Genomic DNA, 27,385 nt, shown 5'->3' on the forward strand with positions numbered 1-27,385 from the left:
CTGGAGTTGTCTTATTTACTCCTTACAGAATTTCTGGCCTTTTGGTTCTCAGAAAGCTCCGCACTTGTTATTGGCTCCACCACTGGCAGAAGGGAAGCGGGGTGTCACGTGTGAAAAACTCACCCCCACCCCTGGATTCCCTCTTCCCATTGGCTCATGACTACTCTCCTCCCCTTCACTGGGCGGTAACCATGTTCCACCCCCAAATGTTTGCTAGGTTTCTGCCAGTTGCTGGTTTTTTTTTTTTTTTACTTTCTTTGACGGCGTTATGCTGTCCCCGTTACCGCGAGTGCTTCTCCAGACTCTTTTCTGTCCTTAAAGTCATCCTATCACCGTCCACACTGAGCCAGAAGCGTCCTCGGGGTATTTGCCTTTCGTCTTATATGTTTTCTCCTTTTCCTTTGGCTGTTTGTTGGTTTTTGTACGGACACCTAATTTCTAAGATGGCCGTGCCCACTGTGTCGTTTCCCAATCTTCGTGCAAAGTGGATTACTTTTCCCCCCAGCCCGCTGAGGCGGACGTATCCTACCCCGTTTCCCTTGTGTGAGCTCGAGTTTCTGAAAATCCGTGCAGTTTGCGGCGCAGGGTTTAAGTGGGGGTACTTTGGATGGCTTTTATCCGTTCCGTGCCTTCCGTGGCTACTTGGACAAAAACTGCCACTTCGCTTTCTGTACGGCGAGTCCTGAAAGGTGGCGGCCCCGGGATCCGTGGCGAGATGGGCGCAGACATTATCTCCGTGCCTGCTCCGTACAAACGCTGCGTGACCCTCGTCGGCCGCCGTAGTCCGGCGCGGAGGCTGGGCGAAGGCGCAACAGTAAAAGAATTCACGGAAGTGCGGATTCTAGGAGGTAGCGGTGGGATCAGGAGAAAATCGGGACCGTGTGTGGATCTCTGCGTGGAATAGAATGAGGGAAACGAGGTGTCTGTGGGCGTCCGGGTGGGGTAGAGCCGTGGGGTCCGTAGAGGGAGAGGAAGCAAGTGGGAGTCGGTGACTGGGGTATTTATGATTGGGGTGACGGAGTCAGTCCTGAAGGATTCTGGTGTTAGTGATTACAGGCCAGTCGAAATCTAGGATTGAAAGTCCGTAATCAGAGTTTTGTGTCTGTCTGCAGTGCTCTGTGATTGAGGACTGCGGTAGGGAATGACTTTTGTCAATGAAAGCGGTGTCTGGTTTGGAGTCGGGATTTAGTAGCGGGCTCAATGGCAGGAGTGGGGGTCTCATGGTCAGCGAACCTGGGCATCTAGTCCAGGTTTCGGGATTATTCCGAGTGTATGTGACCAGTGGTTGCCGTGGGTGGTCCAGGTGTGTCAGTCGTTGAGAAGTTTGTGAGAGCTGAAGCTGGTCGGTGGGTGGGTGTTTTCAAACGTGACTTTCTCCTTCAGTTCCTCAAGTCCAAGGCCTCGTTTGCCAATCGCCTTTGGCTTTCCACATCTTCTCTCGACCCCGTAGAAATGAAAGCGTTGCTGGAGATCGAGGATTAAGCACACGTAAAGTGGTAAGGTTTCTACTAAAGATGAGGATTTTGCCCTTCCTGCAAGTTTACTGCGTGTGTGCATACACACACTTGTAAATATTTCTTTTCAGAGTTGTTCTAGCACAAGTAAAATAACATCTCTATTACCCCAATTCTATTCTCCAACGATAACGTTTGTTAAATTTTCCATATAGTTCCTTTTAGTCTTCATTTTTCTATGCTTGATTTTCACAATTCCAATAAACTGCCGAAATTTTAGTATAATTTGCCTCATCATTTAATTTCCTATCATAAACGTTACTAATAAATATATCATAAATTTTTTTTCTGTAAGAGTTGTTTTTTAAGAATTTCTACGGATACCAAGAGAAAAACCTGTTCCATTAATGACTGGAATCACTCAATATGTGCATTCATTTAGATAGAATTTAAATGCTTAAATATTCATTTATCACTTCTGAGAACAGGTTATGATTCTGCATTTACATAAGGGTGTGGTTCCCTGTCCCTCATCTACATTTCCTGTAAATATTTTAGTAAGCATATAATTAGAGTTCTACTCATAGCTTTTTTCTAATAACAGCTTTTTTTTTATTCATACACCATACAATTCATCCACTTAAAGCATACAATTCAGTGGTTTTTTATTGTAATCACATTCCTTGAACTCGTTTTATATAATGCATGTTTTTATACTTTTACTAAATGTGTATATATCCACAAATAGTAATCTTTGTTGTATATGCTTTAATTTTTTCTCTTGGTTTTCCTTTGTTTGTTTCTTTCACATAATGACGATTAGTGAAGATGGTTCAATGACTTTAAACAGGTCCATGAGCACACATGGTTTCCAAGGAATAGCTGTCCAGGTCCTCACCTTTTATATGTTCTCTTTCCAAAAACTGGTCTGTGATAATTCCCCTGCCGCGGGGGCATCGTGTTGTGCTGGTTCTCCTTTCCCATCTCCCCTTTCACATTCACCCCACTTCCACTTCACAGAAGGAAGAAACAGTACCCACACATTCACAATCTTCTATTTTATTGCTCCAGGGTGTAATAGCCTCTGGGACCCCAAATAAAGGAACAGATGGCTTTGAAATCAGGTGGGTGACGGTGGCAGTGACAACATCTGGGTCCAGAGGAAATTTACACTCAAAGTGAATTTATTTTTCAGCTCACAGTTCGTGGTTCCTGGAGCAAGATACATCATGTGATGTGAGAAGGTTTCACGACCTGGATATCATCATTTGTGGGGACATCACTGCCTGGAGACTAAGATTTCTAACCAGAAATTTAGGGCAGTTCAAGAAGAGGCTCAGGAGACATCCTAGCTTTGGCTGTTTCCCAATAACAGATGAAAATGATCAAGGACCAGGTGATTTTTGGTTTGTCTTATTCTTTCCTTCATTCTGTGATTGATTTCTGGGGGGACTTTAAAATGCAATTGAATTCAATAGAAATAACAAATTGGAAAACTAGAATTTGTGCAGAAATAAATTTAGATTTAAATTCAACATCAAGGCAAAGTAGCATCAGAAATATATTGTTTGTGGGACCTACACTAAATGACTAATGTTGGAATATCTTCTGTGATTGGAGTATCCAGTGGGTTACATGCACTGTCGACTCATGTCTAATAGCTCTGACGGTCATCACAGCCAGAGACTCCTGATGATGATGGGATAGACATTGACTCTGAGGAGAAAGCTGACCAGTTCCTCAGAGGATGTCACTGTATATTTCATGGCACTCAGGTCTTGGGACTTTTCAAATGGTTCATCCTAGAGGTGATATGGCAGACAGTGTCCTTAACTACAACCTTCTCATAAATGAAAAGCTGGTTCTCCAGAGATCCCTTTGGAAATAGACCAAGAAAACTCAGCGGGCACAGTGCTTCATGGGACCATAGCAAGGTGACCCATGGACCCAACCTTGTAGTGGTCAGGGTTAGCTTGGGAGTAAAACCTAGATGACATAAGAAAATGGAAGGGTGGCATGACTTTCCAAGGTCCCGTATGAACAGGTGATCAAACAGGTGTTTGAGTACAGATTTGGCAGGAGGGAGTTGAAAGTATCTGTGTCTGGTAAAGTTGTTGCGATCTCAGGGTTTGCTTTAGAACTTCCTGCTATTAAACATAGAAAACAAACTTATGGTTACCAAAGAGGAAAGGGGCAAGGGGAGATAAATTAGGAATTTGGGATTAACAGATACACACTACTATATATAAAATACATGAACAATAAGGACCCACTCTGTAGCACAGGGAACTATATTCAATATCTTATAATAACCTATAATGGAAAAGAATCTGCAAAAGAATAGACATATTCAATATGTATATGTATAACTGAATCACTTTGCTGTACATCTGAGACACTGTAAATCAATGATACTTAAATTTAAAAAAAAAAGAACTTCCAGCTATTGAAGGTAGTCCACTTCCCCTCCCTGTGTTCAAAGCCAAGTCCTACTGCTTCATCTTTCATTACCTTTAAAAAATTTCATAATACAAATATGCGTGAATACATTTGTAAAACTCCAGTGATGACAAAGTACATCTAGTGAAAAAGTAAGAGTCCTCTTCCTACGCTTCTTTCCTAATCCCCTGGTGTCGCTTAACAAATGTGCAAGAGTGTGTACTTCCAGTCACTGAGCTGTGTGTACATCTGTGTCTGTATGGATGTTTGCGGGTGCATCTAACTCAGCTCTTAGGTCTTTGGGTAGTGCCTTTCCATTACTGTATTTACTTTTTCATAAACTGAGCTGGGAATGTGAGACCTCACTTTATCCTCTATATTTATTATTCTCTCTTTTATATTTTCCATCATTTTGTCCTTGTGCTGCATTTTGAGTAATTTCTTCATATCTACCTTCCTGTTTATTATCTCTTCAATGTATCTGATATGTTGTGAACCTGACTAGAAATGTAAATATAAATAATGTACCTATGTATATATGTACTTGTGTGTTTTTTGAAGGATGCTATTTATTTTCTTACTTTGAATAATGTTCTTTACTAGTCTCTCATTCTTTTAATATGTTTTAGAAAGGTGTTTTTATTCTTCCTAACATATAAAACATACTTGATATGTTGTATCTTATTATTTTTTTTTTTTTCCTGTGGTATGCGGGGCCTCTCACTGTTGTGGCCTCTCCCGTTGCGGAGCACAGGCTCCGGACGCGCAGGCTCAGCGGCCATGACTCATGGGCCCAGCCGCTCCACGGCATGTGGGATCTTCCCGGACCCGGGCACGAACCCGTGTCCCCTGCATCAGCAGGCGGACTCTCAACCACTGCGCCACCAGGGAAGCCCCCAGTTGTATCTTTTAATTATAGCGTCTGGAGTTTCTTCATGGTTGATTCTGATAATGGTTATGAAGATTCCTGGTGAATGTAGGAATATGTTTTGTTTGTCCTGATGTCATTAGAATATACTTAATACCTGGCAAATATGTACTCGCTACAAAAAATATATATATATATATATACAGCAAATGTTTTAAATATATATTGTATATGTTTCTAGTTTAGCAAGAGGATTAATGACTACTTGTCACAGAAACTTCTGATTTGCTGAATGATGGTTGACTGTATAATTACAGAATATTTTGCAATACATAAGTTAGAACATGGATAGATTTTGCTTCTATGACAATGTAGTTTTAAAAAATCAGGGGCATTCCCTGGTGGTCCAGTGGTTAGGACTTGGCACTTTCACTGCCAGTCACCTGGGTTCAACCCCTGATCAGGGAACTAAGATCCCCCAAGCCTCGCAGCACAGCCAAATTTTTTAAAAAATTTAAAAATAAATAAAAATCAAAGCACCTCCGTATATAGATGTAGCCTAAATGGTGAAAAAGAGCAGAACAACTTCCTTCACTTGCCTTCCATTTCAGTAACTAGAGAAACACTCATATTAAACAGGACCGTGTTGTTACAGGGATCACTGACACTGGAGGATGTGGCCGTGGAATTCACGTGGGAGGAGTGGCAGCTCCTGGCCCCTGCTCAGAAGGACCTGTACCGGGACGTGATGCTGGAGAACTATAGCAACCTGCTGTCCGTTGGTGAGAACAGCTCCCCTTGGTCCCTCAGAGTCCCCAGTCAGTGGCCTCTCTTTCTTCAGCTTCTGAAAGTTTTGCAGTGTCCATGGTGCCCTGAAGTGGTAGATGAGTCTCAGTTCCTTCTCTGGCCCCAGACTAGAGTATAACGTGCCCTCTCCTGAGAGATGAGCCTTTCCTTTGCTGAGCCGCAAATTGCATAGTTCGTAAAATGTAACATTCTTCCATGTTGGCAGACCACAGCCCAATTCAAGAGTCTGTCTCTCTGTCGTTTCCCACGAACAGGGTATCAAGCCAGCAAGCCGGATGCTCTCTCCAGATTGGAACGAGGAGAACCGTGGCCAGTAGAAGATGAAATCCACAGTCAAATCTGTCCAGGTGAGTAAGAGAACCAGCATTGAGCGGCCAAAGGAGTCATATTCTAATCATTCAGAGATATCACAGCTGTGTATGTCTGAGGACATGGAAGCATAGCCTCCACCGAAGAGCTTTTTCTTTTAGTGCTGTCGAGGAACATATCTCTTCTTGGATTTGATCCCTATTTATTTCACCTGGGTCTTGATTTTTTTTTTTTCCTCTAAGTTTCTTCTTAGAATTCTCAAATCTTAGAATTCTCAAATCTTCCCATCCTTCTTCCCCCAGCACTGTATCACTACCTGTTCCTTCTACTTGTCTTGCTATGAAATTCAACCTTCCACACCTCTCTCTAAACAGAGATGTTTTGATTTCAGTGCTGTCTTCTGACAATTGCACCTTCTTGCCCCTTTGGATAATAATTGATTTCCATTCCTAACGTTCACGCCATCTTTGGAGGTTAGGATTTCAACGTATAAATTGTGGGAGGAACATAAACGTTCAGTCTCTAGTACCTTCTGTTTCTTTCTTCATATATCCTGGCTGTGCTCGAGAAACCTCAGTCCTCCTCTTGTGTTTCTTCTTTGTTCTCACACCACTGCCACACTCACGGCACTTCTGACACCAGCAATTCTCTGTGACACCAGCTAAGTGTCCTACAGTTTAACTAAATTCTGACACTGTCTGCCTGGAGAAAGCATGAGATCCCACAGGTTAAGGGCTCCGTCACACAAGACTTCCCTGACCTCCACTTCAGATGCCAAACACAAGTCCATATTGTTACCTGTGCTTCTGACCAACTGGCTGTAGACCGGAGCTTCCCAGGACTCCCTCCTCCTCAGGTTCAATTCATTTGCTAGAGTGGCACACAGAACTCAAAGAAACATTTTACTTACTAGATCACCGGTTTGTTATGAAAGGATTTAAGTCAGGAAAAGCCAGGTGGAAGAGATGCACAGGGTACGGGGAAGGAGCGTGGAGCTTCCATGGCCTCTCTGGGTGTGATGTTCTCCCAACACCTCCTTCTGTTCAGCCATCTGTAGGCTCTCTGAACCCCGTAATTTTTAAAGGAGGCCTTATCGCCCTGGGCATGTCTGATCATTAACTTCATTTCCAGCCCTTCCAGCAAATGCAGCCATGTGTGAGGGGGCTACATTGTGCTCTTGGCAGCTAGGAATTTAGCTTAGGCCCCCTCATCTTACATCCTTTAGGAAAGGGAATGTCTCTGGTAAGATGCCTTAAAGCAGCTATATCAGCGATGTGGGTAGGTCCCTTGGGTGAATCGCATTCCATGAAGACAAAATAGCAAGGTCAGTAGCCTGAGGCAGGAGCATGTTTTAGGAATCTGGAGGAAGCCTGTATGAGTACAGTAGAGTGAGTGAGACGGACAGTGGATGGAGAAAGTACGGAGATGACGGCAGTGAGGTAGTAGGTGGAGTTTGGAGTAGACAGGTCATGTAGGACCTTTCAGGGCCACTTCAAGGACTTGATTTTTTTGTTTTTTTAAGATTTTTTTGATGTGGATCATTTTTAAAGTCGTTATTGAATTTGTTACAATATCGCTCCTGTTTTATGTTTTGGTTTTTTGGCTGCAAGGCATCTGTGATGTTAGCTCACCGACCAGGGATTGAACCCACACGCCCTGCATTGGAAGGCGAAGTCTTAAAGCACTGGACTGCCAGGGAAGTCCATGATTTTTTTTTAATTAATTAATTTTTTTGACTGCACCGTGCAGCTTGCAAGATCTCAGTTTCCCAACCAGGGACTGAACCTGGGCCACAGCAGTGAGAGCCCCGAATCCTAACCAGCAGGCCACCAGGGAACTCCCAAGGACTTCATTTTTTAAAAACAATCAAATGAGAAAACAGTAGGGCATAATATAATTTATATTTTAAATGATCACTTTGTGGGACTTCCCTGGTGGTCCAGTGGTTAAGACTCCATACTTCTACTGCAGGGGGTGCAGGTTCGATCCTTGGTCGGGGAACTAAGATCCCACGTGCTGCGTGGTGCGGCCAAAAGAAAAAAAAAAGATCACTTCGATATGGGAAAAGAATCTGAAAGAGAATATATATATATATATATATAACTGAATCACTTTGCTGTACACCTGAAACTAACACAACATTGTAAATCAACTATACCCCCAATATAAAATAAAACATTTAAAAAATAAAATAAAATGATCACTTTGACTACTTTGTAGAAGGGAAGTTGAAGCCTGAAATCCAGTCAGTGTAGCCCATTGCTGTAGTATAAGACAGAATGCTTGTCTTCAACCTGGGTAGAGGGGGTGAGGGTTAGTGAGCTTGGAAATATATTTATAAAGGAGAGAAGGCATTTCCTATTGAAGTAGATAATGGGTTGAAAGAAAAATACAACTGAAGGATGACGCTAAGGTTCTTGGCGTGAGTCTGGGGAAGAGTGGAGTCGCCATTTCTGAGATGAAGAAGGTGTATGGAGAAGGAGATGTGGGTTGAGAAATCAGGAGTTTTGTTTTGGCCATTGTAATTTAGACGTGTTTGTTCACATCACCTTGGATGCAAATGCTCTGTTGTATTTGGATCTACCCAAGGATTTAGGACTAGAGTTAGAAATGTGGACAGATTGAGATCTCCTATGGGATGAGTACAGATTAAGAAGAGACTTGGATTAAAAAAAAAATTGTGGGCACTATACTCAATGTTTTGTAATAACCTATAAGGGAAAATAATCTGAAAAAGAATATGTATATATATAAAAATAAGGAGGATTCATATAGATAAATATATTTATATAAGTAAATTTATATAAATATAACTAAATATGTAACTAAATATATTTACAGAAATGAACTTATATAAATATATAAATAAATATATTAATAGAAATTATATAAATATGTAAATAAATATAGTTATAGAAATAAATTTATATAAATATATTTATAGAAGTAAATTTATATAAATATATAAATAAATATATTTATAGAAATCCTATACTAAGGATTTTTATATATATATATATATATATATATATATATATAAAACTGAATCCCTTTTCTGTACACCTGAAACTAGCACAATGTTGGAAATCAACTATACTTCAATACAAAAATAATAAAAAATTAAAATTGAAAAATAAAAACAGTAGAATTGAAAAAAATTGCTATATGTATACAAACATCAAATCATTATGTTGTACACCTGAAACTAATATAATGTCGTATGTCAATTATACCTTGATTTGAAAAAAAAGAAAGGAAGAAAGATTCTTTTGAGTAGAGATTACATACATGCAAGGTAGAATTAAAAAAAAAAAAAAAAAAGAAGAGCCTTGGACCACTAGCAGCCCGGAAGATGAGGATTTGTGAAATGCATGGTTTCCTAATACATGTACTAGAACCTCTTATTTTCAGAGTGTGTATTTTTGGTAGATTTGGGGTGGACGGCCTGGACTAGTCTATACATAATGTTGTAAGCAGGCCCTCTTGAACCTACTTGGTGAACCACAGGCTTAATGTGTGCTAGAGGAGATTAGTGAGAAATAAATCAGTACATTCTAGGAGTAAGATTTTAGTAACAAACAGAGGATAAATCTGCAGGTAATATGTGGAAGTTCCTCTTTTGAATGCAGCATCTTTGCTATAGTTCGGGGTTATGTGAACTAAATTGTCTAAATGAACAGTAAAGGTGGGGACTACTTTAGAAATGTAGGGGAAACAGAGCTTACAGTGACATAGAATGATAGCGTGATATATAGGAGGCATATCTGGGATTTGAGTAAAGATGAGGAAGGGCAAGTAATGAAGGTGTGAATTTGGAAATGTGCAAGGCCTTGAGGAACTTGGTCAAAAGATTGGCCTGAAGCCACTTGAAGGCCAGTTTTAGAAGGTATTTGTAGAGGAATGAGTAGAGTGTGGACATGGATAAATGGAGTAAAAGTTGGTAATGTAGCTTTTATTTCCAGGCTGTTCTGGACTTTGTTAGTATAGTTGACCCTTGAACAGCATGAGTTTGAACTGCATGGGTCCACTTATATGCGGATTTTTTTCAGTGACTACATACTGTAGTATTACACAATCCAAGGTTGGTTGAATCCTCAGATGCACAACCTTGGATACAGGGGGCCGACTATAAAGTTATACCTGGATTTTTGACCACATGGAGGGTCTGTACCCCTATCCCCCGCCTTGTTCAACCGTCACCTGTAATTGAGGTATAGTGGTGGCATTGTGAATTTGATCTGTATTATCCTTGGATATGTAGTCTTTCTTTTGAACTGGGTGGCAGCAGTGTGAGCTATAGTTAAGTACATCCAGTAGTTCTAAGCCAAATGGCAGGCAAAACTGTCAAGAGTCTTGGTCCAGGATCAGAAGTGTGATCCTTTAGGACCCCTTAAGTGGTAGAAACCAAGATGGGTATGCAGACGTTTGAAAGAAAATGGTATTAATGGCAGGATATGGGTTTAGGGATCACTACAATGAAATGGGAACAATTTAAATGTTCCATATATACAAGTACAAAGGGTGAATGAAAAAGATGCCAGTTCCCTAGTATGATATTGTAATATAAGATATATATGTACTTGGTCTTTGGCCTGGTTTCTGGCATAGAGCTCCTAAAAGTCTTGTAGCTTCCTGAGTATAGGATCACTTATTTCCTTTATTAGTATTGGTATAGTCAATGTTTGGTGCTCCTCCATGGGCTTTTTAAAACCCAAAGTCTTAATGTTATAATAATTGTAAACTTGGTCACACGCCTTCATCTATTGATACTTTCAGTCTACACATTTTCCATCCTGTCCTCTATCCTTATATATATAATATTTATATACAAATGATTCCCACATTGTTATCTCCTTTCCCACATGGTTAAGACCTTTCTCAGGATCTTCATAGCCAATTGAATTCTTCATGTCTGTTTTGGATATCCAAAACCCACCTGGAGGTTGATATGTTTGAAATGTACACTTGATTTCCCCACATTGTGAACCTCAATAATAGTCCCCATCTCATTAAAAACCACTACTCACCTATCCAGTGGCCTAGGTCACATAATTAGGAATAATACTTGATTCCTTGCATTTAAGGATTTATGCATGTATGAATGTGTCCCATAGCATTTGGAAAAAAATATCCCTCTGTCTTCTGTGGTCTAGTGCTCATAATAACTTGATTTTATTTTACTATCAGCATAATTTATAAGGTTACAATTACAAAGCAGCCAAATCTCTATTTGCTCATTTTGAATGCTCTAACCTCGTTTATGCCCTGTTTTTACCTTTTATTTTCTTTGTTTACATTATTGTATTTTACCCTTGTCCAAGTGATAACAAACATATATTGGAGTTTCTTTTTATTTTTTAGTGGAAGTATAGTTGATTTACACTGTTGTGTTAATTTCTGCTGTACAGCAAAGTGATTCAGATATATATATATATACACACACACACACGTTCTTTTTCATATTGTTTTCCATTATGGTTTATAACAGCATATTGAATATACTTCCCTGTGCTATACAATAGGACCTTGTTGTTTATCCATCCTATATATAATAGTTTCCATCAGCTAATCCCAAACTCCCAATCCATCCCTCCACCACCCACCTCCCTTTTGGCAACCACAAGTCTGTTCCCTATGTCTGTGAGTCTGTTTCTGTTTCATAGATAAGTTCATTTGTGTCATATTTTAGATTCCACATATAAGTTATATCATATGGTACTTGTCTTTCTCTTTCTGACTTACTTCACTTAGTATGATAATCTCTGGGTCCATCCATGTTGCTGCAAGTAGCATTATTTCATTCTTTTTTATGGCTGAGTAGTATTCCATTGTATACATGTACCACATCTTGTTTATTCATTCATCTGTCAATGGACATTTAGGTTGTTTCCATGTCTTGGCTATTCTGAACAGTGCTGCTATGAACACAGTGTGCATATATCTTTTTGAATTATAGTTTTGTCTGGATATATGCCTGGGAGTGGGATTGCTGGATCATATGGCAGCTCTATTTTAAGGAGCCTCCATACTGTTTTCCAGGGTGGCTGCACCAATTTACATTCCCACCAATGGTGTAGGAGGGTTCCCTTTTCTACTTGGAGTTTCTTTAGATATATTTTTTTAATGCTTTTCTATTTTTTTAAATTAATTTATTTTATTTATTTATTTCTGGCTGCACTGGGTCTTTGTTGCTTCACACGGGCTTTCTCTAGTTGTGATGAGCAGGGGATACTCTTCGTTGGGGTGCAAGGGCTTCTCCTTGCAGTGGCTTCTCTTGTTGCGGAGCATGGGCTCTAGAGCGCAGGCTCAGTAGTTGTGGCACATGGGTTCAGTAGTTGTGGCTCACGGGCTCTAGAGCACAGGTTCAGTAGTTGTGGCACACGGGCTTAGTTGCTCCGCGGCATGTGGGATCTTCCCGGACCAGTGCTCGAACCTGTGTCCCCTGCATTGGCAGGCAGATTCTTAACCACTGCGCCACCAGGGAAGCCCTGGAGTTTCTTTAAACTGAAGTCATAGTGTTGTCCATAAAGGGCCAGCCTACACAAAGGCGTTTGTTAAGTAGTTTCACTCTGTACCAAGCTATGGGAAGATTCATTCTTCTCTTCTTTCCTAGAAATGAGGAAAGATGACTGTCTTCTGCAGGAGGACTTGCAAAATCAAAGATGTCCAAAAAGAATGGAACAATATCACGAACATAATGCACTTGGAAACATTGTTCATCAGAGCAAAAGTAACTTTCCTTTAAGGCAAAATCATGATATGTTGGACTTTCATGGGAAAACACTGAAATCAAATTTAAGTTTAGTCAACCAGAACAGAAGCTATGGAGTAAAGAACCCTCTTGGAGATGGGGAATCCTTCCTCCATGCAAAGCATGAGCAATTTCATAGTGAAATGAAATTTACTGAATGTGGAAGTTCTATGAACACAAATTCACAGTTCATTAAGCATCTAGGAACTCAGAAGATAAATAAACCCCACTTATGCACTGAATGTGGGAAAGCTTTCATCAAGAAGTCCCGCCTCATCGATCATCAGAGAGTGCACACAGGAGAAAAACCTCATGGATGCAGTATATGTGGGAAAGCCTTCTCCAGAAAGTCCAGGCTCACTGAACACCAGAAAACCCATATAGGAGAGAAACGGTATACATGCACTGAATGTGACAAAGCCTTCCCCAAGAAATCACGGCTGCTTATTCATCAGAAAACTCATACAGGAGAAAAACCCTACATATGCGAGGAATGTGGAAAAGGCTTCATCAAGAAGTCTCGGCTCATTAATCATCAGAGAGTTCATACAGGAGAGAAACCTCATGGGTGCAGTCTATGCAACAAAGCATTCTCCAGGAAGTCCCGGCTCATCGAACATCAGAGAACTCATACGGGAGAAAAACCATACGAATGCACTGAATGTGACAAAGCCTTCCGCTGGAAATCACAGCTTAATGCACACCAGAAAACTCATACAGGAGAGAAATCATATATATGCAGTGATTGTGGAAAAGGCTTCATTCAGAAGGGCAATCTCATTGTGCATCAGCGAACTCACACTGGAGAGAAACCCTATATGTGCAATGAATGTGGAAAAGGCTTCATCCAGAAGGGCAATCTCCTCATACATCAACGAACTCACACTGGAGAGAAACCCTATGTATGCACTGAATGTGGGAAAGGCTTCAGCCAGAAAACATGCCTCATCTCACATCAGAGATTTCACACTGGAAAGACTCCCTTTGTATGTACCGAATGTGGAAAATCGTGTTCACACAAGTCTGGCCTCATTAACCATCAGAGAATTCACACAGGAGAGAAACCCTACGCATGCAGTGACTGTGGGAAAGCCTTCAGGGATAAGTCGTGCCTCAATAGACATCGGAGAACTCATACAGGAGAAAGACCCTATGGATGCACTGACTGTGGGAAAGCCTTCTCCCACTTGTCATGCCTCGTGTACCACAAAGGGATGCTGCATGCAAGAGAGAAACGTGGAGATTCAGTCAAGTTGGAAAATCCTTTCTCAGAGAGTCCCAGCTCATCACGTTCGAGTGATATCATACAGGGGAAAAACCCTGTTAATGTGGTGAGCGTGCACACACCTTCTGTGGCAGCTGAGACTCCATTCCACAGTGATGGGTTCCTAGCAGATAGGAATGTAGTAGCCCTTGTGGGACAGCCAGGTGCCACAGGTGCAGTGTCAGCAGATAATAGCATTTGCACGGAAGAAAAACCTAATGAATGCAGTGAGTGTGGTAGCACCTTCAGTGATCAATTATGTCATATTTTACATCACAGAAAACACACAGAAATAAACTGTGATACAGTGAAGGTGGAAAACCCTTGAATAAAACCTTCTAGATCATCCTGTGGCTGGCAAGTGTATACTGAGACAAACAGTATAAACACAGAGACTGGGAAAGCCTTTAGTGGAAAGATAGACCCTATCAGGGCTTCATAGGTCACATACTGTCAGTGAGGACATAGTTGGTAGAAACGTAATGACCATGGAAAAATCCTTCCCCAGAAATAAGACTTCAGTTGGTATCAGAGAGTTTACACAGGAGAGAAATTGTTGGACCTCTGAAGGCAGTAACTGTGGCAGGGTTGTCAGTGGTACATTCTGCCTCATTGGTTGGCAGGAGAAATCATATAGAAATAAAACTCTGAACACACCAACTATGGAATGTCTTTGGCAAAATATCAGAAAATTCATGAAGCAAATAAGCCCTGTGAAAGTGAATCTTTTAGAGATTTCTGTCACAATCCTAACATAATCATATATAAGATTATATACATAGTGTACATTTTAGGACAGTATACCTTGAATCAAATGCCTAATTGATACGTCAGTAATGCTTTAAATCAAAGGAGGGTGTCTGTGTTGCACATAATTGATTAAAGTTATAATGCAGTTCACCCCCCTCGTTTGGGGGACATGGGTCTTCTTTTCCCACCCAGGATCATTATATGGTTAACTCTTGGATTTCTTCAGTTCTAAATTTATTCAGTTTGTTATTTCAGTCTACCAAAAGTCCTTCAGAAGGAAACTGAATACATTTAATCTGATAATGTAACATAGCATGTTTAGATATGCTTAACTTTATAAATCTCACCTGGAGGAACAAAGCTCAAAATTCATGAATAACCTATTAGCCAAGCTCTTGCCCTAGAAGATAGTTCCCATCCTGTACACACACCACTCAGAAAAACTTTAACAACTGTTTCCTTGACCTGGTCCTGTCCTAGGACCTATAGATGATGTCAGTGATGAACTTAACAGAAAGTCCTTGCCGCCCTTGAGCTGGAACTTTTTTTAAAGCTAGGTTTCATGTCTATAGCAATTTTACCCTCTGGCAAAGATAATCAAAGGATGTGTACACCTACATTTGTTGAAAAGGACATATAGTATAAGGAACAAAGTATCCTGATAATTTCCTGTTTAAGGGACATATCAGAGGGGGAAAGGGAAAGGATTTACTTAATTTTACATAGAAAAAGGTATGGATACTTTAAAAAAATTTTCACATCCACCTAGATTATAAATTCCTTGACAGTATATAGATAATTGTATATTCCCCAGCACATAGCAAAATAGGAAATGAATTATATGTAGACTTGAAAAATGAATGAAGGCGAATGATTGACTAACCAATCAAATTTATTTTTGTCACTGAAGGAAAGGAGCTACTGGCAAGCAATTCTCAGGCTCAGTATTATTCCAAGAAACATTTGTTTCTTGAATAGAGGCTCCTGTCAGACTATAAAAAGGGCAGATCAAAGAAGGACTAGGATCCATAGAATAAGCCCAATTAATGGAAGAAAATAACATCACTAAAAATGGAGGACTGGGGAGTTCCCTGGCGGTCCCAGTGTTTAGGAATTGGCAGTTTCAACTGTGGTGGCCCAGGTTTGACCGCTGGTCGGGGAACTAAGTCCCACAAGCCATGAGGCACGGCCAAAAAATAAAATTAATTAAAATGGAGGTTGGTACATGAGACAGGTGATGGTGAGATCCCTTTGACTGTTTTGGAGAACAAGCCTTACATTTGTCCACAGGCTTATCACCTTTTAGAGTTGCCGCCATTTCAAAGATCTAAGCTCCTCTGTAGCTCAACGAATTGAGACGTGATTTAGCCTCATCATTCATTCTCTCCTGGGGCTGGGGCCCTTGTCCTCTATTTCTATTCCTAGGGTTCTTTCCCTTGATCCAATAATGATGTATACAGCTTAAAAACAGTCCTGCTTATAAGGAAGAAAAAAAAAGTGGAAATTTGCCATGGAGTGGCTGTCCCATAATTGAATTTCCAAACTCTGGGTGTGTGAGTAACTCACTACAACAAATATATTTCTGAGCACTGGCACTGTTGTAGACACAGAATATGCTGGTGAACAAAACATGCAAAGTAGTGGCCTTTTCACAGGATGGATTCAGGACAGATGCTCCTCAGTAAAGCATCAGAAATAGATTCTTCTTCAACTCGGAGTGCAGCTCTCTTCCACTTCTTGTGAATTGCACGTCCTATCATGGCAGTCACGGCGTCTTTCCCAGTGAAATCGTCCGTCTGGGTTCCCGAATGGGCTGCCCAAGCCTGCCCTGAGGACCAGGTGCTGAACTCACCTTTCAGAGGTTGGCATTCCAGGTAAATGAAAACGTTAATGGGATAGGGAATTCCTGGTCGCCCTCTTTAAGAAAGCCATACCAGCGTCTATCCTCTACTCCTCTACCCCTCGCATTCATAAAAACTATAGCTAACAGTTATTAAGTGTGCTGTTTGCCAAACAGTCACCGTATCATTTATTTAGCACTCTCCAATGCTCCATCTTTGTGTATTTTAGGCAAACGTTTGTATACGTTTGAAGGCTAATTCCTTTCTCCTTAGTACAGGTAACCACCTACTGTACACAGTTGTACGTGTCTGTCAAATGAGAGTTCCAACATCAGGGTTTGGAGTCTTAGTGGGTTGCTCTACCTTGTGTGTCTCAGTGATGGAGAACTGGGGTCAGTGGTGGTTGTGTTAGTTGGCTGGGGCTGTCATAATAAAGTACCACAGACATTTTTTTTCTCGCAGTTCTGGAGGCTGGAAGTCTGAGATCACAGTGTCAGCAGGGTTGATTTCTTCCAAGGTCTCTCCTCGGCTTGTAGATGGCCATCTTCTCCCCGTGTCTTCACAATATACCAATTATATTGGATTAGGACCCACTGTAATAACTTCACTTAAACTTAATTACCTCTTTGAAGACCTTATCTCCAAATATAGTCACATTCTGAGGTACTGGAGGTTATGACTTTAACAGATGGATTTGGGGGGAACACAGTTAAGCCCGTAACAGTGGTATTTGTCAGTGAATGCCATTCAAGTTTATATTGGGCTAACTGATGGATCTGTCTGGTCGTCAGTAAATGTTAGTGTCTTTTCCAGGTTTGACAGTTAACAAAGGGTCATATGGTCAGTATCTGGGGAGGCCCACGTGTGTCTGTGTTGAGAAGCTGGAGATTTGTAGGCCCAGGATCCCTGGGCCACTGGGACAGACAATGAATGTTACTTTATCTTCAGTCCTTCAAGTGAGTCCCTCTTTATGGAAATACATATATACGTACACAGACACTATACACACAAACACATGTATTTTCTGTAAAAGTAGTTGCTCCCTTGGGGACAAAGATAAGAAATAGCCACTATAGGCAAGAGGAGAGATTCCGTTTATGGAAAGTGCTTTAGGCTGAAAAATGAAGTAGAAGCTCTTCAGCTGTTCCTTCCTCAGTGGAGGACCATGGATGCTCGTTGGAAAAGTTGACTTTAGAAGGAATATACCCTGGATGCCTCTAAGAAGCTTCATTCACTCATTTCTGCCCCTGAGTAGCACTGCATTTGGGCTGTGCACATTTTCCTTTAATGGTGTTGCAAAGAGTCAGATATGAAGGTCCTGGGGCCTCAAACTCAAGTCCTGATATTTGAGATACAGGATGGGAGGTGAGGGGCCCTGTGAGCTGAGAGGATGCAGGAAAGTCACAGAAGCTCATCATCAGAGAATAATTTGTGGCCATGTTTGGTGGAAGATGAGATCAAGATGATCCAGGAAGTTGGTGACTTACCCCAGAAATCTTTCACCCAGGCTCCAGGGTTTGGGCTGTAGAAAGCTGTGGAAGTGCTAGCCTCAGATCTGCTGCTCTTGGGGCAATCATGGAGCCTGAGGTTTGTGTGTTTCTATCTTTAAAAAAATTTTTTTAATTGAGATATATTTGATGAACAGTATTATGTAAGTTTCAAATGTGCAGCATAGTGATTCACAATTTTTAAAGGTCAACTCCATTTATTGTTATTATAAAATATTGGCTCTATTCTCTGTGTTATACAATATATCCTTGTAGCTTATTTATTTTATACATAGTAGTTTGTACCTCTTAATCTCCTACCCCTATCTTGCCCCTCCCCACTTCCCTCTCCCCACTGGTAACAACTAGTTTGGTCTCTGTATCTGTGAATCTGCTGCTTTTTTGTTATATTCGCTAGTTTTATTTCTTAGATTCCACATATAAGTGATATACAGTATTTGTCTTCCTCTGACTTATTTCACTTAGCATAACACCCTCAAAGTCCATCCATGTTTTTGCAAATGGCAAAATTTCATTCTTTTTTATGGCTGAGTAGCATTCTATCATATATATATATACACCAGATCTTCTTTATCCATTCATCTGTTGATGGACACTTAGTTTCCTTCCATATCTTGGCTATTATAAATAATGCTGCTGTGAACATAGGGGTACATGTATCCTTTTGAATTAGTGAGTTCATTTTTTAGATGTATACCCAGGAATGAAATTGCTGTGTCATATGGTAGTTCTATTATTAGTTTCTTTTTTTTTAATTGAAGTATAATTGATTTACAATGTTGTGTTAGTTTCAGATGTACAGCAAAGTGATTCAGTTCCGTATAGGAACTTTTCCATTATAGGTTATTACAAGATATTGAATATAGTTCCCCGTGCTATACAGTACGTCCTTGTTGTTTATCTGTTTTATATGTAGTAGTGTGTATCTGTTAATCACAAACTCCTAATTTATTCCTTCCTCTCTCCCTGCGGTTTTTAGTTTTTTGAGAAATCTCCATACTGTTTTCCACAGTGGCTGAACCAATTTGTGTGTGTTTCTATCTTTGTGGAAGAAAGTGGTTTCATGTACCACAGTGTTATAAGGGATGATTTCAGAAGTTCAGGTTTTGCGTCTGTGACTTCGTGGCCATCCTCCAAGGGAGTTCTGGGTAGTAAACTCCTTTAAGGAAGTAACAAGGAGAGGTAAGTTTTATTCTGAGGGTGTCTGGTAAGGGAATACAACCATTGTTAAGGTCATGTGCTTGGAGAAAGGCAGACCTGGGTGCAGATTGTAGTCCTAACACATACAGTATGTTCCTGAGCGAGATATTTAATCCCAAAGCCTTAATGAGAAACATATATATTTGGTCACTGCCTCTGGTTCCTGACACAGAGGTCATGAAACCCTTGTAATTTCCTGAGTGATGGGGGTGATAGGAGCATCTGACACAGAGCTGTTAAATCCCTTGGAATTTCCTGGGTGAAATAAAGTGACCCTGGGTAGGCTCCTGAATGGGGCTGGTCACCAGAAAGGCCAAATCATGATTAGAAGCGTGGAACTCTCCACCCCATCCCTTATACTATGGGGAAGGGAGCGGGACTAGAGATTGAGTTAAAAATCAATTATTCATTTAAATGATATATATATATGTACATATATATGTAGTCATTTATCTTTAAAATGTATCCATGAGTCAAGTGGGTCATTTTTTTTTAAAGTAAAGGCAGTATATTTTTAATAATATATTTAATTATATATATATATGTTTATCAAACGAGGAAGTTCCCTTTTGTTTGGGGGGTCCCCAAGACCCCCCTCAGGTTTGATAATTTGCTAGAAGAACTCACAGAACTCAGAAATCTTGTTATCCTCCAGGTTACATATATTATAGAAAGGATAGAGACTAAAATCAGCAAGGGAAAAAGGAAAAGCCACACCCACAATGTGATTTAAGGTGGAGGCTGTGGATACCATGGTGTCAGTGGACCTCTGCAGGGACTGGAGACTGAAGTCAAGCACGTGGGTGTCCTACCAGGCTGATGTGACCCAGCCCCAGTTAAGCCTCTGGACATCGGGGTTCAGGGAGCTCCCCTGGTTGGTGGTACTCCCTGCCTGCGGTCACACATTTATGCCAAGAAAGTAATGCTCACTACTACATATAAAATAAATAACCCAACAAGGGCCTATGGTAAAGCACAGGGAACTATACTCAATATTTTGTAATAACCTATAAGGGAAAAGAATCTGAAAAAGAATATATATATAAATATATGTATATGAATGTATAACTGAATCACTTTGCTGTACACCTGAAGCTATGACAACATTGTAAATCAACTATACTTCAATTAAAAAATCAGTAAAGGGAAAAAAAAAAAGTCACACTGCCCATGACTCCATTGTGGGAGGGCAGCTGGAAGTTCCATGTTTGCAATTTCCCTGGGCTCTGCCCTTCAAGCCTCTCCCCTTGGCTGATGTTAATCTGTATCCTTTAGCTGTAATGAACCCTCACTTTCAGCAGAACAGCTGTCAGTGAGTTCTGAGCCCCTCTTGCAAATTATTGTGGTCTTATGGAATATTGTCCCTAACTGCAGTAGCTCTGTGTTGCCTTTTGGGTAATTTCTAGCTCACTAATTATCCCTTCAAGGCCTATACATAAGCTTTTAACTCGTGTGGACACATGCCACAGGTGTATGTTTCTTTACTTTTTTCCTCAAATCTGACCAATTTTCTCTTTATAGTTTCCTGTTCTTTTTTTTTTTTCCAAGGATTTTGACTTTATTATTGGGACTTCCCTGGCGGTCCAGTGGTTAAGACTTCACCTTCCAATGCAGGGGTACAAGTTCAATCCCTGGTCAGGGAGCTAAGATCCCACATGCCTAGGGGCTGAAAAACAAAAACACCAAAGAACAGAAGCAATATTATAACAAGTTCAAGGAAGACTTTAAAAATGGTTCACATAAAAAAAAAAAAAGGATTTTAACTTTATTATTAACTGTTGTATCTCTGGGCCAAGAATAGTGCTTGGCACACAGTAGATGCTCCATAAATACTTTTGAATGAATATGCAGTCAATATTTCTATGGGGTTTAGAGGTTTCTTATTTAATTCTTATTTTTCAAGGGAAGGATCATTTTAATCTCTATTTTATAAATGAAGAAAATGAGGTTTAAAAGCATTCATGTGTGTAGGGCTTAAGGCCCGCTATAGTTTCCTGTTCTGTAGACTGTTTTTTTTTTTTTTTGGCTGTGCTGTGCAACTTGCAGAATCTTAGTTCCCCAACCAAGGATAGAACCTGGGCCCTCTGCAGTGAGAACGCAGCGTTCTAACCACTGGACCGCCAGGGAATTCCCTAAAATACTTTATTCTTTATAACATTTTAAACACATTTATTAAACATGTCATCTCTTGTAATTCTGGCATCTCTTGTCTCTACATGGTGAATTCTGATCCACCAAGTCAGGGAAGGCCCTTGATGAATGTAATAATATGTTTTATTAATCTTGATATCACCCATATGTGTATAGTGTTTGGCAAATAAGTACATATATGTAGAGTTATGTATATATAGTTCTTGGTTAGCAAGAGGATATAATGGCTACGCATTATACAAATTTCTCATTTGTTGAATAAATAGAATTATGAATGTATAATTGCAGAATATCCCAATAGTGTTTTCCTTCTACTACAAGGTGTTTTTTTAAAAAAACTACTTGTATTAATGCAGCCTATTTGGTGAAAATAACAGAATAACTTCCTTTACATGCCTTCTTCCTTACATCAGCAGAAGGGAAACAATTTATATTAAACAGGACCGTGTTGTGACAGGAATCCCCGACATATGACGACATGGCTATGAAGTTCACGTGGGAGGAGTGGCAGCTCCTGCACCCCAATCAGAAGGACCCGTACCCAGATGTGATGCTGGAGAACCATAGCAACCTGGTATCTTGTGGGTGAGGACGTGTTCACTGTGTCCCTCAGAGAATCTTCAGTCAGTGGCCATTTTTCTCAGCTGCTTAATGCTTCAGTATCTACAATGCTCTCAAGGAGTAGATTCTCAGATCCTTCTCTGCTCCAGACAAGTGTATAATGTTCCCTCTCCTGAGAGAAAAGCCTCTCCTTTGCAGATGTGAAAACTTCCCTCAAAGGTAGCTTTCTCCCATCTTGACATCCCAGCCCAATTTGATGTGTCTAAGTCTTCTGTCATTTCCCGTGGACAGGGTGTCAAGCCTGCAGACCAGATGCATCCTCCAAGTTGGAACGAGGGGAAGAACCATGGCCAATAGAAGATGAAAACCGCAGTTGAACCTGTTCAGGTGTGTAGCTGATAACCAGCAAGGTGGGTGGCCAGGGAAGTCATATTCTAGTCAGTAAGAGAAAGTCCCATGGCTGTGAGAGTGTTTGAGGATGTCTAAACAACTGCACCTTGTATCTATCTTCCCATATGAGAGCTTTTTCTTCACAGGTGTTTAAAGGGAAATAGACCCCCATTTCTTCCTCTGAGATCAGATCCCAGTGGTCCCTGTTTATTTTACATACATCTTGATTTTCTTTGTTGTTTACCTACTTTTCTTCTTAGGTTTCTTACATCTTCTCCTTTTTTGTCCTCTGTCACAGCATCTCTGCCTATTTCTTCCACCTGCCTTGCTACAAGATTCTACCTTCCTGCTCTTACTCCAAAGATCTTTGAAGGGACATTCCTTGTGGCGCAGTGGTTAAGAATCCTCCTGCCAGTGCAGGGGACACGGGTTCGAGCCCTGGTCCAGGAAGATCCCACATGCCACAAAGCAACTAAGCCCGTGTGCCACAACTGCTGAGCCCACGGCCACAACTACTGACGCCCGTGCACCTAGAGCCCGTGCTCAGCAACAAGAGAAGGTACCACAATGAAAGGCCTGTGCACCGCAATGAAGAGTAGCCCCTGCTCGCCGCAACTAGAGAAAGCCTGCACACAGCAACGAAGACCCACTGCAGCCAAAAATAAATTAATTAATTTTTTTTAAAAAAAGAAAAGTGATCTTTGAATTCAGCAGTCTTCTAACTAGTGCATCTTCCTGCTTCGTTGGGAAATAGTGATTTCCCTTCCTGACATTTAACCCCACGTTAAATGCTGTACCCACACCATAACCTGATCTCTGTGTGTTTATATGGTTTCTTAGCTTCTTGCTATAGATTAAGTGTTGGGGTCCCCCCAATCATGTGTTGAAACCCTAACCACAAGGTGATGGTATTAGGAGGTGGGCCCTTTGAGAGGTGATTAGGTCATGAGGACCCAGAGAGAGCTCTTGTCCCTTATCCCATGTGAGGTGGGGGCTAGAAGGCGCTGTCTATGAGGAAGCAGGCCCTCACCAGGCATCAAATCTACTAGCGTCTTGATCATGGACTTCTTAGCCTCTGGAACCATGAGAAGTAAATTTCTGTCCTTTATAATCCACCCAGTCTATGGTATATTGTTATAGCAGCTCGAATGGACTAAGACTTCTCTTTGTCCCAGTCTGGAATTCTCCAGAGGTTCTGTTTTCTTTATTCCCTCTCCCACAATTTGAACTCATCAGGAAGCCGTGTCTCACTCTATCATATATCCTCATTTCCTCCACCTCTCTCCATCACCTTTGCTCCTTCAGACCACTTCTCATAGTTTGTAGGCTTCTTCCTTTTTTTCTTTGCTCGTTTTTTAAATTATTTATGGAAGTATAGTTAATTTACAGTGTTGTGTTACTTTCAAGTGTTCAGCAAAGTGATTCAATTTTATATATATATATATATATTCTTTTTCAGGTTCTTTTCCATTATAGGTTATTACAAGATGCTGAGTATAATTCTCTGTGCTGTACGGTAGGTCCTTGTTGTTTATTTTATATATAGTAGTGTGTATATGTTAACCCGAAACTTCTAATTTATCCCTCCCCTGGCTTTTCCCTTTGGTAACCATAAGTTTGTTTTCTATGTCTGTGAGTCTATTTGTGTTTTGTAAATAAGTTCACTTGTATCATTTTTTTAGATTCCTCATATAAGTGATATGATATCTGTCTCTGACTTGCTTCACTTAATATGATAATCTATAGGTCCATCCATTTATTATTTATTTATTTATTATTATTTCATTTTTGCTAGCCAGGATGTCAACACAAGTGAGAAGAAAGAATATATTCGTGTGTCCCCAACACCAGCACTATGGCCAGTACATAATAGGCATTTAACAAGGATTTGCTGAATGAAAGAAAGCAGCCCTTGTAATTTTTTATTTTTAAATATTTATTTATTTGGCTGTGCCGGGTCTTAGTTGTGGCACATGGGATCTTCATTGCCGAGTGCACAATCTTTTAGTTGCAGCATGCGGGCTGTTAGTTACGGCATGCAGGATGTAGTTCCCTGACCAGGGATCCAACCCTGGCCCCCTGCATTGGGAGCGCAGTGTCTTAATTACTGGACCACCAGGGAAGTCCCAGCCCTTGTAATTTTGGATCAGGTTTTCCTACCACCTCTATTTTCTCTTCTAACAGTGACTTGTTTTTTTTTTTTAGTACCTTTGCACATTTTGCAAGGCAGTATTTAGAAAGCAGCCAGATCTACATTTATTCGTTGTGAATTACCTCAACTTGTTTGTACACTTTGTTTTTGCGACTTGATTTTTGTGTATTGTGGTTTTCCCAATGTCTAAGAAACAAGGAACTTTTTTTTTATTTTATTGAAGTATAGATGATTTACAATGTTGTGTTAATTTCTGCTGTACAGCAAAGTGATTCAGTTATACATATATATGCATTCTTTTTCATATTCTTTTACATTATGGCTTATCACAGGATTATAAGGAACATTATTAAAGATTCTTTTGTACTGAGATCATGCAACCAACACTAAAGATTTGATCCACACCTAAGCATTCACGTTCTCATCTTTTCTAGAAGTCAAGCAAGTTGATGATCAACTGGAGGAACACTTGCATAGCCAACGATGCCTAAAGCGGATGGAACAATGCCACGAACATCATGCCTTTGAAAACACTGTTCATCCAGCCCAAAAGCATTTTCCTTTAAGACAAAATCATGGAAATTCTGCAAATTTAAATGTAGTAAAATCAGAACAGAAGCTATGAAATAAAGAACCCCGTGGGGTGTAACAGAGATGGGAAATCCTCTCTTTACAAAGCATGAGCAAATTCATACTAAAACTGCCTGAAATTGGAAAACTCAGCAGCACTAAGGCTCAGTTCATTAAGCATCAGAAAGATCACAGAGTTGAGAAATCCCATGTATGCAGTGAGTATGGGAAATCCTTCATCAGGAAGTCTCGGCTCATTAAACATCAGAGAATTCACCTGGGAGAGAGACCCCCATGGATGTAGCATACGTGGGAAAGCACATACCACAAAGTCCAGGCTCACCGAACACCAGAAAATCCATACAGGAGAGAAACCATACGTATATGCTAAATGTGGCAAAGCCTTCCTCATTGAATCACGTATCATTTTACCTCAGAAAACTCAGACTGGAGAGAAACCCTCTATATGTAGATTGTGGAAATTGTTTCATCCCGAAGGTCAGTTTCATTGTACATTGGAACAAAGTATAAGAGATGAAAAGTCGTAAGATCCCCTTGGGATGTACTCGAGAAGAAACCTTGTATTTATTTGTTCACAGGCCTATGACCTTTGAGAGTTATCATCACTTCAAAGATTCCATCCACCCCCAAAAAAAGATTCCATCCCCTCTGTGACCTGTTCAATTAGACATGTGATTTTCCTTATCTTTTTCATTCCTTCTTACTCTTATGAGTGGAGCTCTTATCCCCTCTTCTTATCCAGAGTCTTTCCCTTGATCTATTAAACATATCCTGCTAAAAAATCTTGAGTCCTGCTTAAAGAACAAGAAATGGAAATTTGCTATGCAGTAGCTGTCCTACATTTCCATCACAAACCCTGGATTATCGGGTAAATTTACTCCAACATAGTATTTTTAAGCACCTAATATTGGCCATCTAATATTTATTCAATCCTGTAATATAGTCATTAGATAATTGAGAACAGGAAAATTTCATGATTGATTTGCATTTTACAAGGATCGCCTTGCCTGTTCTATGAAGATGAGATCATATGGGTCAAGGATATAAGCAGGGACAATTCTAGTATCTCAGGTGAGAGATTGGGCCAGCATGGTAATGACAGTCCAGTGAGAGAAAATGAAACTGACTTCCTGCTTTGACCTTTCGTTATATGACTTTTATCGGTGCTTTCTGAGACTTACAAGGTCCTATGGAGTTGAACGTAATTGAAGAAAGTAGGTGAACTTTGCATCTGTGCCACAGCCTGTGTTCTCAAGATCTGTTTCCCCAGGGTGAATGAGCGTTCTAGCTCAGGGCTGGGGTGAGAGGAGGAAGAGAATATGAGCTGGAACAGGGTTAGAAATGGGTAGCAGGCCTGTAAATGGCTGGCAAAGACTTCTTGGTGACCTGATGAAGACGCATAGGACTGTGGGAAAACCAGTTCTTTGAGGTCATTTTATTTTTTGCACACAAATGTTCGTAGAAGTTCCACTGGCAGTATCCAAAAAACTGGAAACAATGCAAAGGTCCACCAACTGGTGAATGATTAAATTTTGGAATATCCAACAATGAATACTAAAGCAACAAAAAAGGAACGAACTATTGATACTTTTAAAATGATGAATTTCAGGACTTCCCTGGTGGCACAGTGGATAAGACCTCACCCTCCCAATACAAGGGGCCCGTGTTCCATCCCTGGTCAGGTAACTAGATCCCACATGCATGTCACAACTAAGAGTTCGCATGCCACAACTAAGGAGCCCGCCTGCCGCAACTAAGGAACCTGTGAGCCACAACCAAATAAATAAATATATTTTTTAAAAATGATGAATTTCAAAACAGTCGTGCTATGTGAAAGAAGCCAGCACAGACACTACTAATTTTATGAAAAGAACGCAGACTAATCTGTAGTGACAGAAGGCGGTCCAGTGCTGCCCAGGATGGGCTGGGTAAGGAGCACGGTTGGGAAGAGGCTCACAACGTCCACCGTTTCCGTTCACTTTGTGATCGCTGCATCCCCCGTACTGTCACTTTTCCAAACCTTGGTCTTCCCCAAACACTTCCATCTGCCAGTTCCACGCCGAGCTCCGCAGACAGCATTTGCCCCGCAGTACGGACGCCGAATCTCCTCTAAGAGGGCGGCGTCCACGGTGCTCCTGCCCAACGGCTCAAACCCGAAACGGCTACAGCGCGCCGCCAGGGTTGTTTTTGCCAAGCACGCTTAAGTTTTCATACGGCCTCTAAATCTTTTCGCAATTAAACCAGTTATCGAGGTGTCCAGAAGCAATTTTAACTTCCCACGCAGCCGAGACGTCACAGCCGCTCAGAATGTACTGAGCCCTTTCGGTCTTGATGGGCTCCGGGCTTTGA

At 40.7% G+C, this 27,385-nt stretch overlaps 1 protein-coding gene across 10 annotated transcripts; it reads left to right on the forward strand.

Moving 5' to 3' along the window:
- Positions 1–266: 266 nt before the first annotated feature.
- On the forward strand, positions 267–25,907 carry LOC114907299 (zinc finger protein 613-like). 10 transcript variants are annotated; one of them, XM_029242861.1, is made up of 12 exons: positions 267–363; positions 1,384–1,496; positions 2,650–2,850; positions 5,417–5,543; positions 5,823–5,915; positions 12,491–16,516; positions 17,991–18,070; positions 18,971–19,173; positions 21,784–21,927; positions 22,195–22,290; positions 23,753–23,809; positions 24,880–25,907. In XM_029242861.1, the coding sequence occupies exons 3-6, from the start codon at positions 2,830–2,832 to the stop codon at positions 14,218–14,220; spliced, it is 1,971 nt and encodes a 656-aa protein (XP_029098694.1). In that variant the 5' UTR covers positions 267–363; positions 1,384–1,496; positions 2,650–2,829; the 3' UTR covers positions 14,221–16,516; positions 17,991–18,070; positions 18,971–19,173; positions 21,784–21,927; positions 22,195–22,290; positions 23,753–23,809; positions 24,880–25,907. The 10 variants fall into 10 exon arrangements, with proteins under 10 accessions (XP_029098694.1, XP_029098647.1, XP_029098671.1 ...); XM_029242814.1 differs by having other exon boundaries at positions 283–919; XM_029242838.1 differs by having other exon boundaries at positions 283–919; positions 21,800–21,927.
- The last annotated feature ends 1,478 nt before the right edge of the window (positions 25,908–27,385 follow it).

This window comes from Monodon monoceros, unplaced genomic scaffold, assembly GCF_005190385.1.
Source record: "Monodon monoceros isolate NGI ecotype Baffin Bay Population unplaced genomic scaffold, NGI_Narwhal_1 Super_Scaffold_10, whole genome shotgun sequence".
Taxonomy (NCBI): domain Eukaryota; kingdom Metazoa; phylum Chordata; class Mammalia; order Artiodactyla; family Monodontidae; genus Monodon; species Monodon monoceros.